General features: G+C 44.9%; 1 protein-coding gene across 15 annotated transcripts in view; it reads left to right on the forward strand.

Annotated features, from left to right (window-relative positions):
- The window catches only part of RABL6 (RAB, member RAS oncogene family like 6), a 67,428-nt gene that overhangs the window by 35,409 nt on the left and 17,385 nt on the right, over positions 1 to 14,634 (forward strand). For 5 of the 15 annotated variants that reach the window (XM_078767373.1, XM_068134342.2, XM_078767377.1 and 2 more), the window contains exons 12-13: positions 3,101 to 3,224; positions 11,349 to 11,477. In XM_078767373.1, coding sequence (XP_078623499.1) covers positions 3,101 to 3,224; positions 11,349 to 11,477 — 253 coding nt within the window. The remainder of the gene's footprint in view (positions 1 to 3,100; positions 3,225 to 11,348; positions 11,478 to 14,634) is intronic. The other 10 variants (XM_078767384.1, XM_078767379.1, XM_078767378.1 and 7 more) reach the window with 3 other exon arrangements.

Genomic DNA, 14,634 nt, shown 5'->3' on the forward strand with positions numbered 1-14,634 from the left:
TTTACCCTTTTTTTTTTTTTTTTTTTTTGTATGCAAGATCGAGGCTCATGTAAGCTAACATCAATCACAAAAAAAAAAACCCGACACACAAAACATACAACAAAGGGAGTGGGAGACAAGATGGGGAGAGGGAGGGAAGCACACAAGTACAACAACAGAGAACAGGGACATTGGGAGATCTGTGGGAGGGAGAGGGCTTGGGGGGAGGAGGCATGGGAAGGGTGGGGGGCGAGAGGTATAAAACACATGGACACTGCTAGGACTTCCAGGAAAGAAGTTGGTATTTCAAAAAAGTGGATCTGGGGTGAATTAACGGGGGTAGAAAAGATCAAGGTTTTGGATGGGGGAAGATACGAGATGGTGGTGAACAGCTAAAGACCTGGAGGGAGGAGTGGGATTGAAGAGAGTGAAGAAGTTTGTTACAGAGGCGGGAGTAAAGAGGAATGAAAGAGTGAAGGTGAGCAGAGAGTCTTGATTTTGGCAGTTTCACCATAAGAGGGTTGCTGGCAGATTTTGTGCGACATGTAGGAATATTTTGGGGACAGAGTACAGGTAGAGCTGGGGGAGCTAGGCCAGATAGGAGTCGGTAGAAGACAGAAAGACCACCTACCTGCCTGCGGTGACCTTCTTGCCTCGTGAACTGTTTGATCAATAATCAAAAACCTGTGTTAAATTTTAGTGATTCTGATTATTTCAGGATAAAATCAGCTGTTCCTGTGGGCTTCCTCTGGGTGTAGTGCATTTCACAGAAAAGACTCAACCATGAGCACCAATGAGCTTTCAAAAGATCTCTGGGATAAAGTTGTAGAAAGGCTCAGGGTATGGGTATAAAAATATTTCAAAGGCCTTGATTATCCCTTGGAGCACAGTCAAGACAATCATTAAGCAGTGGAAGGTGTATGGTACCACTAAGACCCTGCCTATATCAGGCCGTCCCTCCAAACTGGATGACCAAGCAAGGATGAGACTGATCAGCGAAGCCACCAAGAGGCCAATGGCAACTTTGAAAGAGCTACAGGCCTTTATGGCAAAGACTGGTCACTGTGTGAATGTGACAACAATATCCCAAGCACTACACAAGTCTGGCCTGTACGGTAGGGTGGCAAGAAGGAAGCTATTGCTCAAAAAGCCCACCTTAAGTCCCGTTTGAGGTATGCAAAAAAACCACTCCAGAGATTCTGAAGCCATGTTGTAAAAAGTTTTGTGGTCTGACGAAACCAAGATGGAACTTTTTGGCCTGAATGCAAAACGTTACTTTTGGCGCATATCTAACACAGCACATCACCCAAAGAGCACCATCCCTACTGTGAAGCATGGTGGTGGCAGCATCAAGTTATGGGAATGTTTCTCATCAGCAGGGACTGGGGCACTTGTCAGGATAGAAGGAAAAATGGATGGAGCAAAATACAGAACAATCCTCGAGGAAAACCTGCTACCCTCTGCAAGAAAGCTGAAATTCGGACGGAAATTCACCTTTCAGCACGACAACGTCCCAAATCACACTGGAAAAGCTACACTGGAGTGGCTGAGGAACAAAAAGATAAATGTTCTTGAGTGGCCCAATCAGAGCCCCGTCCTAAATCCAATCGAAAATCTGTGGCATGACCTGAAGATTGCTGTATGTTAACATTCCCCACGCAATCTGACTGAGCTTGAACAGTTTTGTACAGAAGAATGGGCAAATATTGCCCAATCAAGGTGTGTACGGTTGGTAGAGACCTATCCCTACAGACTCACAGCTGTAATTGCTGTCAAAGGTGCTTCCACTTAGTATTAACTCAGCGGTGTGGATACTTATCCGATCTAGATATTCTAGTTTTGTATTTTTAATTAATTTTCTGAAGTTTGTAGATTTTGTTTTTCACTTGGAAGTTTTGGGTTACGATGTGTAAATAAAGGTGGAAAAAGTCTGATTTAATGCCATTTAATTCCAGGCTTTAAGGCAACAAAAGGTGAAAATTTTGAAAAGAGGGTACAGACGTTCTATAGGCTCTGCATCAACGTCTCCCAATCTGACCTCAAAACTCGACCCGCTCGAATTACGCTGCAAAGTTGGTTCACTTTCTCTTTTATACTGATATTACTTCGGTTTCTGCTCCCAAGAACTTGCTGCTTGTGTACCTCCGCCATGAGTGAGACCACGGAATACTCGACAAGCCATGATATCGCATGATTATTGTGTGGCCATTGGCAACTCAAGGGTTGCGCGTTATGATTTTTGTTTCTTTCCCTCCACTGCCAATCTCTGGAACTCTTTACCTTCTCATGTCTTTCCAAACACTTACAATCTTCCCCTTTTCAAAAAGCAGATTTTTTTTTACTTCTTCAGAAACTCTTAGACTATTCTCTCTTTTTTCACTTTTTTATCAATGCAAGTCTTTTATTTAAGGCTTCATCTCGATGAGGACTATATAGGCCATGACTGGAGCCTTCAACATAAAAAAAAGTTCCTCGTGCAAATAGATGGCAGTACATCCATACATGGTTCCTCACCCTGGGGCACAGCAAACCAATCCCTGACCCGGAAGGTCAACCACCTGGAACGGTCCAGGGCCCATCTCCGACACGCTAATGGATAGCTGGGTGGGGCCATCTCCCCTGGTCCAAGGCCCATCTCCGACACGCTAATGGATAGCTGGGTGGGGCCATCTCCCCTCCCCTCACAGTTGGGAGGGAAACCTGCGTACTGCCCTCTCTTCACTTTCCCGACCTTGCCCAGTTCACGAAATGGAATAAAAGGGAGACGACACCGAATTATTCTATATCTTCATTGCTTTCTCAAAATTTTCCAATTCCAAACCTTTACTGGGGGAAAATAGAGATTTAGATGACAAAAACCCTCTGGCATGGAGCATCATGCAATCAATAAGTTGCCATTGACATGAGATGACGTGAAAGGTGAGGATTTTGGTTTATGTCGGTGATCAATAATTATGTAGTCTTTTGTAATTCTTTCTGCCCTGTTCATGAATAATGTTTGGTAACTTTTTGTTTTTGCGCAATATCTTGTGACAATTGTGAAATTGTGCAATATAAGCTGCTCTTGTTTTGTTGGTTCATTGAAATAGTTTGAGTGACTTGTAATTAAGTTGTTTGTCAGCAGCAGAGCCAGAGAACTCCACAGACAATATTGAGGAGTTTACTCCTGGTGGTACTTTGGAGCAAGGGTTTCTAGATGAGGTCGACAGTACGACTCCATGGACGGCGGCTGTGGAGACGGACAGGTGAGGATCATGTTTGTGGTGTGAACCGATTCAAATGTAGTCTTGCTGATAGGCTGCAACGACCATTCGCACATCACCAGTGTAGCTCAAAAATACCGGAACATTAGTGTTCCTGGCTATACTTGCGAGAAACAGTAACTTAGATGTGAGCCTTACTGTCACCTTTCCTATGCTTCGCCACATTGCTCCAAAGCTCTTCAGCCATGTGTGAATGCCCATACAAGAGTGAACGGTGTTGTGAATGTGCCAACAAGTAGTGCCCACTGACCTGTAGAACATGCACGCCACGCCTGCAGACCTGCATACTGACACTTTGTTTTCAATTTTTTTACAAAGCAGGCTGAAACATTGCAGGAAAGCAATGTGACATTTTCTCCGATTGTAAAGCTTCAGAGCACTGAAAAGATGCATCACCTAGTCATGATGTACGAGATATTTTTGTGCAAGATGTCTTGAAAGCCATGGAACGATGATGATTACACAGCTTGAAGGGAACTGCTCAGTCACAGAGGATGACGAAGGGAACTGCTCAGTCACAGAGGATGACAAAGGGAACTGCTCAGTCACAGAGGATGACGAAGGGAACTGCTCAGTAACAGAGGATGACGAAGGGAACTGCTCAGTCACAGAGGATGACGAAGGGAACTGCTCAGTCACAGAGTATGACGAAGGGAACTGCTCAGTCACAGAGGATGACAAAGGGAACTGCTCAGTCACAGAGGATGACGTAGGGAACTACTCAGTCACAAAGGATGATGAAGGGAACTGCTCAGTCACAGAGGATCTTGGAAATGCTCAGTCACAGAGGATGATGATGATTACCTGAAAAAGGTCATGCTCACAGACGAAGCTTGCTTTCATGTATCGGGGAAGGTCAATCGGCACAAAATGAAGATCTGGGGCTCTGAAAACCTCCACATGGCCATTGAACACACACGTGACAGTCCAAAGGTCAATGTGTGGCGTGGCCTTCTCCATGATCGCTTGTCTTCGAGGTCTTTGACTTCGATTTTGTATGTTTTTTATTCTTTGGATTTTCTTTTTTAATTTTGCGTGCCTGTTTCCTTTCCTGAACTGTTGTATTTGTCCTGCTTCCTTCCGCAGTTGCTGCCTTTGTGTCTCTAATCTCTGTCTCCAATGTGGAATTTGATTTCTATCTGCAGGGCTTGTTTTTTTTTCTTCTTTTGGTGTTGTTTGCCCATTACACGGCATTGACTTCCTTCAAGGTGGATGACTTTGAAATCATTTTTCTGTGTGTGTGTGTGTGTGTGTGTGTGTGTGTGTGTGTGTGTGTGTGTGTGTGTGTGTGTGTGTGTGTGTGTGTGTGTGTGTGTGTGTGTGCATGCGAGCCATTAAATATTTATTTTTCATGATGAATTGTGCCTTGAAGAGTGATGAACTATAATAATGTTCTCATCCCTGCTTGAGTGGCATAATTACCACATGTCTTCACTGTTTTATGAATGAATGAATGAATGTCTTCACTGTTTCATGATAAGGTAATTCGTGTTGCTAGTGAAAGAAAACCTTCATGGATTTTTGCACAGTAGTCAGGTTCACTATGTAATTTCGTTGGAATTTTTGGGGGATTTGGAAAACTATATATTTTTGGAAACTATATTGTATAGTCAGTCAGAAAACCAATGTTGCTATTTGCACAGACTCCTGTATGGCGGCCATCTTGGATTTTCAAAATTGCCGCCGTAGAACTAATTTTTCTCAATATCTCAGCTTCTAAATAACATAGAGCTTTGATTCTAACGGCTAAACATACATTTTCAAGGGCCCCGAATCCAATGGTAACAAGTTCGATAAGCTAGACATGACCATAGAGCTCCTATGTGGCGGCCATCTTGGATTTTTCAAACTGGCCGCCGTAAACTTGATGTTTCTCAATATCTCAGCTTCTAAACAACATAAAGCTTTGATTCTAACGGCTAAACATACATTTTCAAGGGCCCCGAATCCAATGGTAACAAGTTCGATAAGCTAGACATGACCATAGAGCGCCTATGTGGCGGCCATCTTGGATTTTTCAAACTGGCCGCCGTAAAACTGATGTAACTCACCTTCTAAAGAGCACAGAGCTTTGATTCATCATTGAGTAAAGTCATCATCATCCTCATCATCGCTTTCGTTCATCACATCTTGAGAGTCCTCATCATTTTGGCACTGGATGTCACACTGACAAAGGTCTGTACAAGCCAAGTTGTTTGTTCTGCAGGAACATCGAGATGAAGAACAGTCTGTTTGGCACTGACATCTAACCATTTGAATGATGGCCTTGGGGGCTGGAAGCTCCTCAGTTGTGGTTGGTTTCACTTGTCCATCTGTGTCTTTGTAAAAGCCGTTTTGCAGGGGATTCAGCTGAGGATCCTGTTGAGCAATGCTTGCCTGACCCCACACTCTGGCTTGGATATGGACTCTAAGGATGTGCTGCTTGAGAGCTCCAAGAGTAGGAGGAAGCCTGTCACTTTCTGCCATGTGTTTGCAAAAGAGATACTATCGTAGTTCGGGGATGCTGTCGATGTGGATGCCATTTGGAGAGTAAGCAGCGCATACAAAGTTAGCTAGTGTGGACAACATGTCCTCCGTCACTTCAGTTGCATCTGAAAGCATTCGCACGGTGTCTATGACATCTTCACTTGCTTTGAGGTAGACATGCAGCCAGGTTGCTTTGCCTATTCGAGAGAACCTCCCAGTGTTGTCTGCCCCTGTGAAAGCATGAAAGGCTGGCAACGCCTTTGCTCTTTCGACCCCTAGAGCTGTCCACAGTGGCTCTATTTGAAGTATTCCAGAGGCCATGGAAATGGATGTATTCCTCAGCAGTAGGTCATAGTTTGCTATGACTAGTACCAGGACATCTGTGTCGGGAGAGAAGAATACCAACTGCGCATCATGTGGGTTTCGCTGGGATGCCAGCACGGCCTGGTGGATCAACAAGGTGTCAGCTTCTTCATGGTTGTTGTCCTCGAAGAGCAGGTCACTGTTGGTCCTAGTACGCCCTGAAGCAGACGTGATGATTAACTTGGATGAGTGACTGTTGTATTCTAGAGTTTTCGCTGCCAGATAGTCAGTCAGATCAGCCTTTGTTTTGTCATGAGAAAGGAATCTGCTCATTGGGATGTGTTTGATGTTGGTGTCATCTCTGACTTGATACTGTACTGCATCCTTTCCTTGCCTTCTTTTAGCCCTGGTAGCACTCTTCAGAGAATCGTTTTTGTACGTGTCAAAGACCAGTATGATCTCATCACAATCTTTTGTTAGAGACATGAGTCTGTCATTGAAGCATTCACCCAGATCGTTGACTTTCACTACAGTGGCTGGTTTCTTTGTCAGCTTATGCACAAGTACCATCCCATCCAACAGTGCAATCTTCCAACTTGTAGGTTTACTAGATGTGGATGCCATAGTTCTTGTGTCCATTGGATCTTCTTATAGAACACTTGCAGCTGGTGTCTGCTGCTGATCTTCGGGGTGAATTTCTGCTCTTGCTAACTTGTCGAGGAGATGAATTAACTTCGACTTGTCAGTGCATGGAAGAATTGTCCCATCTGGAGCGAACAGTGCTCTTGGTGTCACAGTGAACTCGTAATTTCCGATGGCATATTTCTGGTTGACGTCTCTGTTTGACTTGGCAAGGACCATGAGCCTTCCGTACAGTTCCTTAGTCTCCTTCAGATCCACAGTCCTGTCTCTGAGTTTCACTGTGGTTCTCTTGTTCCCAGACGTGAACATCTTGTTGTTCTCCTTCTTGACTGGTGCCCAGAGGCGAATATCTCCATCGATACGCTCCGACACGTAGTCTTCATACAACTTCTGACCAGTGACATCAATGTTCAAGATCTGTGGTACATACTCGTCTGGGATGTAAGCATTCGTTATCACATTGTGCAGCTTGTCACCTTCAGTGTCAAATGGATTCCCGTGACTCAGTATCGCAGCCTTGATCTTGTTGATTGCTTCATGCTCCCTCTTGACTGCACTTGGACCAAGGTCATGATGTTCTGTGATCTTGTCACCTTCCAGGCCAAACTGACTCTTGAAGTCTATTGACAGGCGTGATAATTCTGGTGTAACCATGAAGAATCTCTGTCTAGCATTGGCATTGTTAGAGATGCCAATCAGTTCAGAGTGAATCTTCATCAGCTTGTTCAGATGTTCACATGCATGATCTGGTCCAATGGATACAAACGGGATGTCATTCTTGGTTACTGATAGATTGCCAGCTCCTAGTTCTTCCCAGGTCTTAGGGTGATTGGTTCTTAGGTCATACATGTCTGCGATGTATCGGGGCCAGAGCCGCTTGTATTTGATCCGGTCCATGGCAAAGAATAACTTGCTCAGTTCTTCTCCAGCTTGGAGGTGAAGCACCAGGTCAGCACTCCGTGATGCTGCCACGAATAACAGGATTGTCTCCACCCGATGTAGATAGTTCATCATTGACTTGAACATTGCATTCTTGGATCTCCGTGCTTCCCACTCCTCGAGTGCCGTCACCACCCCATCAGATGTCAAGACTTGAAGGAGTTTGGTGTTTGCTTGTTTTACAGATTCAGCTTTCGTGCACTTGTTCGTCTCAGCACAGGCAGCTTCTACTCCCTCTGTTGCCTCGAAACACACATCCTTTACTTGTGGGTTGTCCTTCAAGAACTCCTCCAGAACCATTTCATAAAGTGCTACATATGAATATATATGGGCACGGAGAGACCGCTTGTAGTGTGTACATTTCAGGATTTGCCGCGTCGTGGCTGGACCATAGACATCAGCTTCTACCCAAGCATCATCAATGCCTGAGTTCTCCATGGAGGCTCCGAGGGCTCGGAGAGCCGCCATGACAACATGCAGCTCACCCAGTCTGGGGACGACTGTGCGTTTCAAGTCAGGTCTTGCATCCAGCAGTTGCACCACCTTCTCGTAGAGGGCCATGTCAAATGAAATTACAGTGGGATTATCTTCACCAACTGCCAACATCCTTAGCTGACTGGCTTGCATGATCACGGTCAGTAGGGTTGGCCACTCATGCGCCACCTCTGGAAGTAGTGGCAAGGCACCAACCCGAGTCATGGACTGGCGTTCAGACAAGAGCGAGTTGTATCCTGCCCAACTTGGAATCTTGCTGGAGTGTTCCCTCGCTTTCATCCTGGATAGAGCAGAAGCAACAACCCATCCCAGTTGTGTCAGTTGATAGGATCTGGAGACCCCCTTGTTGATGACAAACTCCTCTGTTCTCTTCGTAAGCTGTGGTTTCGGCTTGTCAGAGTGCAGCACATCTACATGGTATGGAGTGACCGATAGACTCTGTGCATCACCGATGATCAGAGGTTGCGCAACTGGTTCTCCAGGGACATCTGACTTCTGGTACACTGCAGTAATCGTTGCGTGAGTGGTTCCTTTCCCGTCAGGAGTATCCTCGGCAAAGTCCGTGTTGTCTGCAGCAAAGAACACAAAGGCTCCCCTTTTCAGGAATGGTGGCACGTACAGACCTTCAAACTGCCTGGTGTTTTCTACGACAGCATTGGCAAGAGCAGTTTCCATGAGGAGGGCGCGGACAATTGAAACACAGTAGCCATGTGCATTGAGAAGTCCCATCAGCTTTTTGTTGCGTGTGTCATGATGGACAGTCAGAGCCAATCCCAGGACTTGGGGGTTTTCTCTTGAATGGGGTGGCCTGAATGTTGCGGATTCGCTGCTTGGTTTGTACTTCACCTGTCTGTTGGATTTGAATCCATACATGATGTTCTGACTCACAGTGAGTGTTGATCTGTCAACAACACTGGTCCTCTTCTCAGTTTCCAGCTTGTCGACAGGCCCTACCATTACCCAGCGGATCATGGTGTATAGTTCAGCCGGAACATCGTTGATATCGCTGGACACCTGTATGGTATTTGCTTCCTGGTCCTTCTTAATGAATTCTGCGATGCTCTTCCGTATCACTTGTGCTGCTTTGTAGATTGTCTTCATGTTGTTCTCGTCATCGCCATCACTTGTGATTGCAGAATGAACCATGCTTTCCTCACATGCATCTGGACAGTAGAGGATGGCCGATTTTCTTCGGTCTTTTTGGAGAACAGATGTCACGCTTGGCAACTCAGTGACGATTCTTTCTTTCAGCCACTTTCTATTGAATGTAGGTACATGCTTTTCCAAGTGTTCTGCGCCAATCATATTGACATAAGTGGTTTCAATGTCATCCATGGAGAGATAAGCTTGGTTTTGTGTTTTGACATCTATCAGGTTGATCATCTCAATCAGACTTGCCCGTTGCAGCAATAGTTCTTTGTCTGCACTGCTTCTGTTTGCGCTAGGTCTGTCTCGTACTACATGGAACACATGTCTTCTCCAACAAGATTTGTGGTACCGAAAGGTCAATTGCGTGTGCATCACCTGGTGAGATACATGTGTTGAATCGTGTTTTCAATAATGCATCTTGGGACTTCTCTACAGCCTCTCTAAGCTCTTGACCAGCATTTTCAGTCCTAACCTGGTAGAGTAGTTGGCCATCATCTTTTTGGCAGAAGAAACACTGCTCTTTATCCAGTGACACTGTACACGAGCGTGTGAACGGGGATGTTGCATCAGATGTTGATGAGCCTGGCTCGTCCATTTCTGTGCTTCCTCTCTTCTGTCCGCGTTTTTTTGCAGTATAGTGTCCAGTTGTTACTGCATGCGCATCGCGGTCTCTGGCACGTTGTATCTCGCTCTTGTTAGTTGCACTGGAGTAACAAGTGCGATGCCAAACTGCCTTCTCTGTAGAGAGTGTTTCTTTTGTGCTGTTTTGGAGTCGTTTATGGACTTGAACGTAGATGCCATCATGCAAACTGGCCCTTTCTTCTATTGTCTTCAATAAATGTTGGTAGGAATCTATTCTGGGGTTTAACACCAAGGATCTTTTCTTGACATCATCAGCCTTGCATAAAATGCACTGCTTACAGTTCGTGGACTCCTGGGCCCCTTCACCATCTTGTTGCATCTCACTCATAATGTGACATGTAGAACCTGCAAAGACAGCAAAGCAAAGGGAACCGTCACCGATATATACAACCACCACCACAGACATATTGATGTATAATAGGCTACAAATACACTACCACCATCACCACAATATCAGGTATATTGCTCAGCATATAAATAATACAAAAACACACGCTGTAAACTAATTATTTTCCTCAGCTGTACCCTGGGGATCAAACTTATTACTTTAGTAGCTTGTCCACCCATAAACAGATTTTAAGTTCTCATGAACATTAGGAGTATCTGTGTGTTATTTGGCAGTATGCCACAAAGGCCCACAAAGGGCAAAACACTCGCAGTAGAATAGTATTTCTCATTACAGTCAACACAGTCAGGTTCAGCATGTCCAGATTTTAGATTTCGTTGGATTGTTTTTGGGATTTAGAAAAATCAAAGCTCCATCTTATTTAGAAGATGAGATCCTGAGAAACATCAATTTTATGGCGGCCAGTTTGAAAAATCCAAGATGGCCGCCACATAGGAGCTCTATGGTCATGTCTAGCTTATCGAACTTGTTACCATTGGATTCAGGGCCCTTGAAAATGTATGTTTAGCCGTTAGAATCGAAGCTTTATGTTGTTTAGAAGCTGAGATATTGAGAAACATCAATTTTACGGCGGCCAGTTTGAAAAATCCAAGATGACCGCCACATAGGAGCTCTATGGTCATGTCTAGCTTATCGAACTTACCATTGGATTCGGGGCCCTTGAAAATGTATGTTTAGCCGTTAGAATCAAAGCTCTGTTATTTAGAAGCTGAGATATTGAGAAAAATTAGTTCTACGGCGGCAATTTTGAAAATCCAAGATGGCCGCCATACAGGAGTCTGTGCAAATAGCAACATTGGTTTTCTGACTGACTATACAATATAGTTTCCAAAAATATATAGTTTTCCAAATCCCCCAAATAATCCAACGAAACTTTAAATCTGGACATACTGAACCTGACTACAGTGGGAACATTCAGATTGGCAGACGGGTAGTTGTGGAGACAAAACAGATGTACACGAGGTTGTTTTAAAGAAAATTGAATAATCATTAACCCTTATGAAATCCTTTACGTTCCTACTTTTGACCGAAATTGAATTGTGGATTATTGGTTGTTGTGCCAGTAGTGATGGAGAGTCAGGTGGTAACCCACTCGTGACCAGGCTGGAGGAAGAGCCTGATACAGACAGCGACCAATATGCCCTCCCTGAATCCACAGAGCCTTTGGTCACCATCACCAGAACCACAAGCAGGTAAGAATACAGTGTTGTTATCACTATGGTGATTAGGCATTGCTTTCGCTGAACTCACCATTCCTGTTTGGCATTTGCTCACAGGGCATTTCATTTACCTGGAACTCCATTTTGGGGACGTTATTCCATGATGATTTGTTAGTCCACCAGTTTTTACCTCCACCACCGAAGGTGGATGGAGGTTATTTTCACCCCTGTCTGTCGCTTGTCCGTTTTTTTGTTTGTTTGTTTGTTTGTGAACAAAATATCTCAAAAAGGTGTTGACGGATTCGGACGAAATTTAGCAGTGAGGTAGCATATGTGACAAGGACGAAATGATTAGATTTTGGTGAAGATCCAGATTCGGATCTGGCTAGTTTAATTTTTTTAAGTGATTCTTCACCATTTGGAGATGGGGGCAAAAACGATACGTAGAAGGATATCTCCAAAAGTTATGGATGGATTTGGACGAAACTTGGTGGACAGGTTGTGTGTGTGTGTGACGAGGAAGAATTGATTCGATTTTGGTGAAGATCTGAATGTGGATTCGGATATGATCATTATTTAATTTTTCAAAGTGATTTTTCACCATTTTTTTGTATACAAGGTCGAGGCTCGTGAAAGAGCGAACATTAATCACACAGAAAGACAAACCGACACATAAAACATATAACATAGGGAGCGGTAGACAAGATGGGGAGAGAGGGGGAAGGACACAAACGCAACATTTGAGAGCAGGGACCGAGAGACATTGAGGGATAGGGTCAAAAACGATACATCGCAGGATATCTCAAAAAGTTATGGACGGATTTGGACGAAACCTGATGGACAGGTTGTGTGTGACGAGGAAAATCGATTCAATTTTGGTGAAGATTTGGATCTGGATCCGGCTCGTATAATATTTAAAGTGATTCTTCACCATTGAGTGATGTGGCCAACCAGGCGGAGGTATGCGCTCTGAGTGCCGTTCTAGTCTGTTTATTTGTTCATTTATATTCTGTAGGTGATGGTGAAATGTTGACTGATCTTGGCAGAAACCATCATTAAGTTGCACATTGTCAAGTTTGTCAGGGTATCCAACTCAGTTTGTGGGTCATGTTATCTGGGTCTTTGCTCGAATGTGGGATTTCATTCAAAATGGTGATTGCTTTCTTTTCTAGACCATATTGACGAGGGATAAAGCTTCTATCCAAATTAAAAAGATTCAAAATGTCAGATAGGCTTTCCAGACTTTACTCAAGTACGAAACATGAGACTTGATCAACATGGAGGATTTATTTTCATTTATTGGGTGCCCTCCCTGAATGGGAGGTGTGTACCCTGGATACCGGTGTGTACCCTGGATAAGAATAGGTACACCGTATCCCTGCGTGTCGTAAGAGACGACTAAGAGGGTTGGCGTCAGGAAGGGCATCCGGCCATAAAAACATTGCCTCAAAAAGGGAACCATGACAATTACAACTACATGTGGGCAGGGTACAGCCCGAAGTGGAGATCGGTTTCTGAGGTTTGGGACATGGAATGTAGGGACAATGACAGGGAGATCAGGAGAAGTGGTGGAAGTATTGGTCAGAAGAAGAGTGGACATATGTTGTGTGCAAGAGACGAGATGGAAGGGAAGTGGTGTGAGAATGGTGAAGGGTAGGCAGGGACAGAAATACAAGTTTGTGTGGCAAGGCTGCCCGGAGGGCGTGAATGGTGTTGGTGTCCTGTTTTCTGAGGAGTTTGTAGACAGTGTGGTGAGTGTGACTAGAGTGAGTGATAGGTTGATGATGGTGAAATGATGATTGGAAAGCTCTTGGTGAACGTCATCTCGGGATATGCTCCGCAGGTTGGTCGAAGCGATGAAGAAAAGGACAAGTTCTGGTGTGCGATAGAGAAGCTGATGGAAAACGTGAAAGATGAGGAAGTTGTTGTGGTAGGAGGAGACCTAAATGGACATGTGGGAAGGAGTATGGATGGTTTTGACGGAGTTCATGGGGGTTACGGATATGGTGTGAGAAATGGAGAAGGTGAAAGGATTTTGGAGTTTGCTGATGGAGCTGATTTGTTGATTTGTAATACTCAGTTCCAGAAAGAGGATAATAAGCTTGTTACATACATGTCAGGTGGGTCGACGACAACCGTTGACTACCTGATGGTGCGTAGGCGAGATAGGGGGCACCTCCGGGACACAAAGGTGATCCCGGGGGAGGAGGCTGTTTCACAGCACCACTTGGTTGTCTGCGACGTAAGGGTGAAAGGTGCGAGGAGAGCTCGGCGGGTGAAGTACCAACCGAGAATGAAGGTGTGGAGGTTGAAAGAGCTGACAGTAAGGGAGGCATTAAAAGAGAGGCTGAGTAGGGTCGAGGATGATGTGGTTGAGCTTGAAAGTGGTTGGATGTCAATGACAGCTTGTCTGTTGGGAGCCGTTGGTGAGGTATGTGGATGGACAAAAGGACCACCGAGGCACTCGGAAACATGGTGATGGGATGATGAAGTTGGAAAGAGGATTGACGAGAAGAGGAAGAAGTTCAAGGAGTGGCAGAAGGCGAAGGGTACGGGAGCAGAAACAGCAGAGCATGAAAGTTATAAGGCAGCCAGGAAGGCTGCAAAGAAAGAGGTAGCAAAGGCGCAGGAGGCATGTAGGAAAATGTTCGGAGAACGCTTGGATTCGGAAGAGGGTCAGAAAGCAGTATTCAGGATTGCAAAGCAGATAGCGAAAGAGAGGTGTGATGTGATGGAGGTGAGTTGCTTGAAGGATGAAGTGGGACAAATCGTTGTCGACCCAGATGGAATTAAAGGAAGATGGAAAAGATATATGGAAATGCTGTTGAATACAGAGAATGAATGGGATGGCAACATAGAGAGTAACCCTGTTTTAGGACCGGCAGAGAAGATAACTGAGAAGGAAGTTGAGGAAGCGATAAAAGCAATGAAGGGTAGAAAAGCGGGAGGGCCGACGGGAGTTGTGGGAGATATGTTGAAGGCAGCAGGAAGTTGGGGTGTGAAGAGAATGACAGAGATCTGTAATCTGGTGGTGAAAGAAGGCCGCATTCCAGTGGATTGGGAACTGAGTACCCTCATCCCTCTATACAAGGGGAAAGGTGACCCTCTGGAGTGTGGCTCGTACCGAGCGATAAAGTTATTGGAGCATGGAATGAAGGTATTGGAAAGGGTGTTGGAGAGGAGGATAAGG

The sequence above is a fragment of the Myxine glutinosa genome, chromosome 13 (assembly GCF_964187855.1).
Source record: "Myxine glutinosa chromosome 13, kmMyxGlut1.1, whole genome shotgun sequence".
In the NCBI taxonomy this organism is placed as follows: Eukaryota; Metazoa; Chordata; class Myxini; order Myxiniformes; family Myxinidae; genus Myxine; species Myxine glutinosa.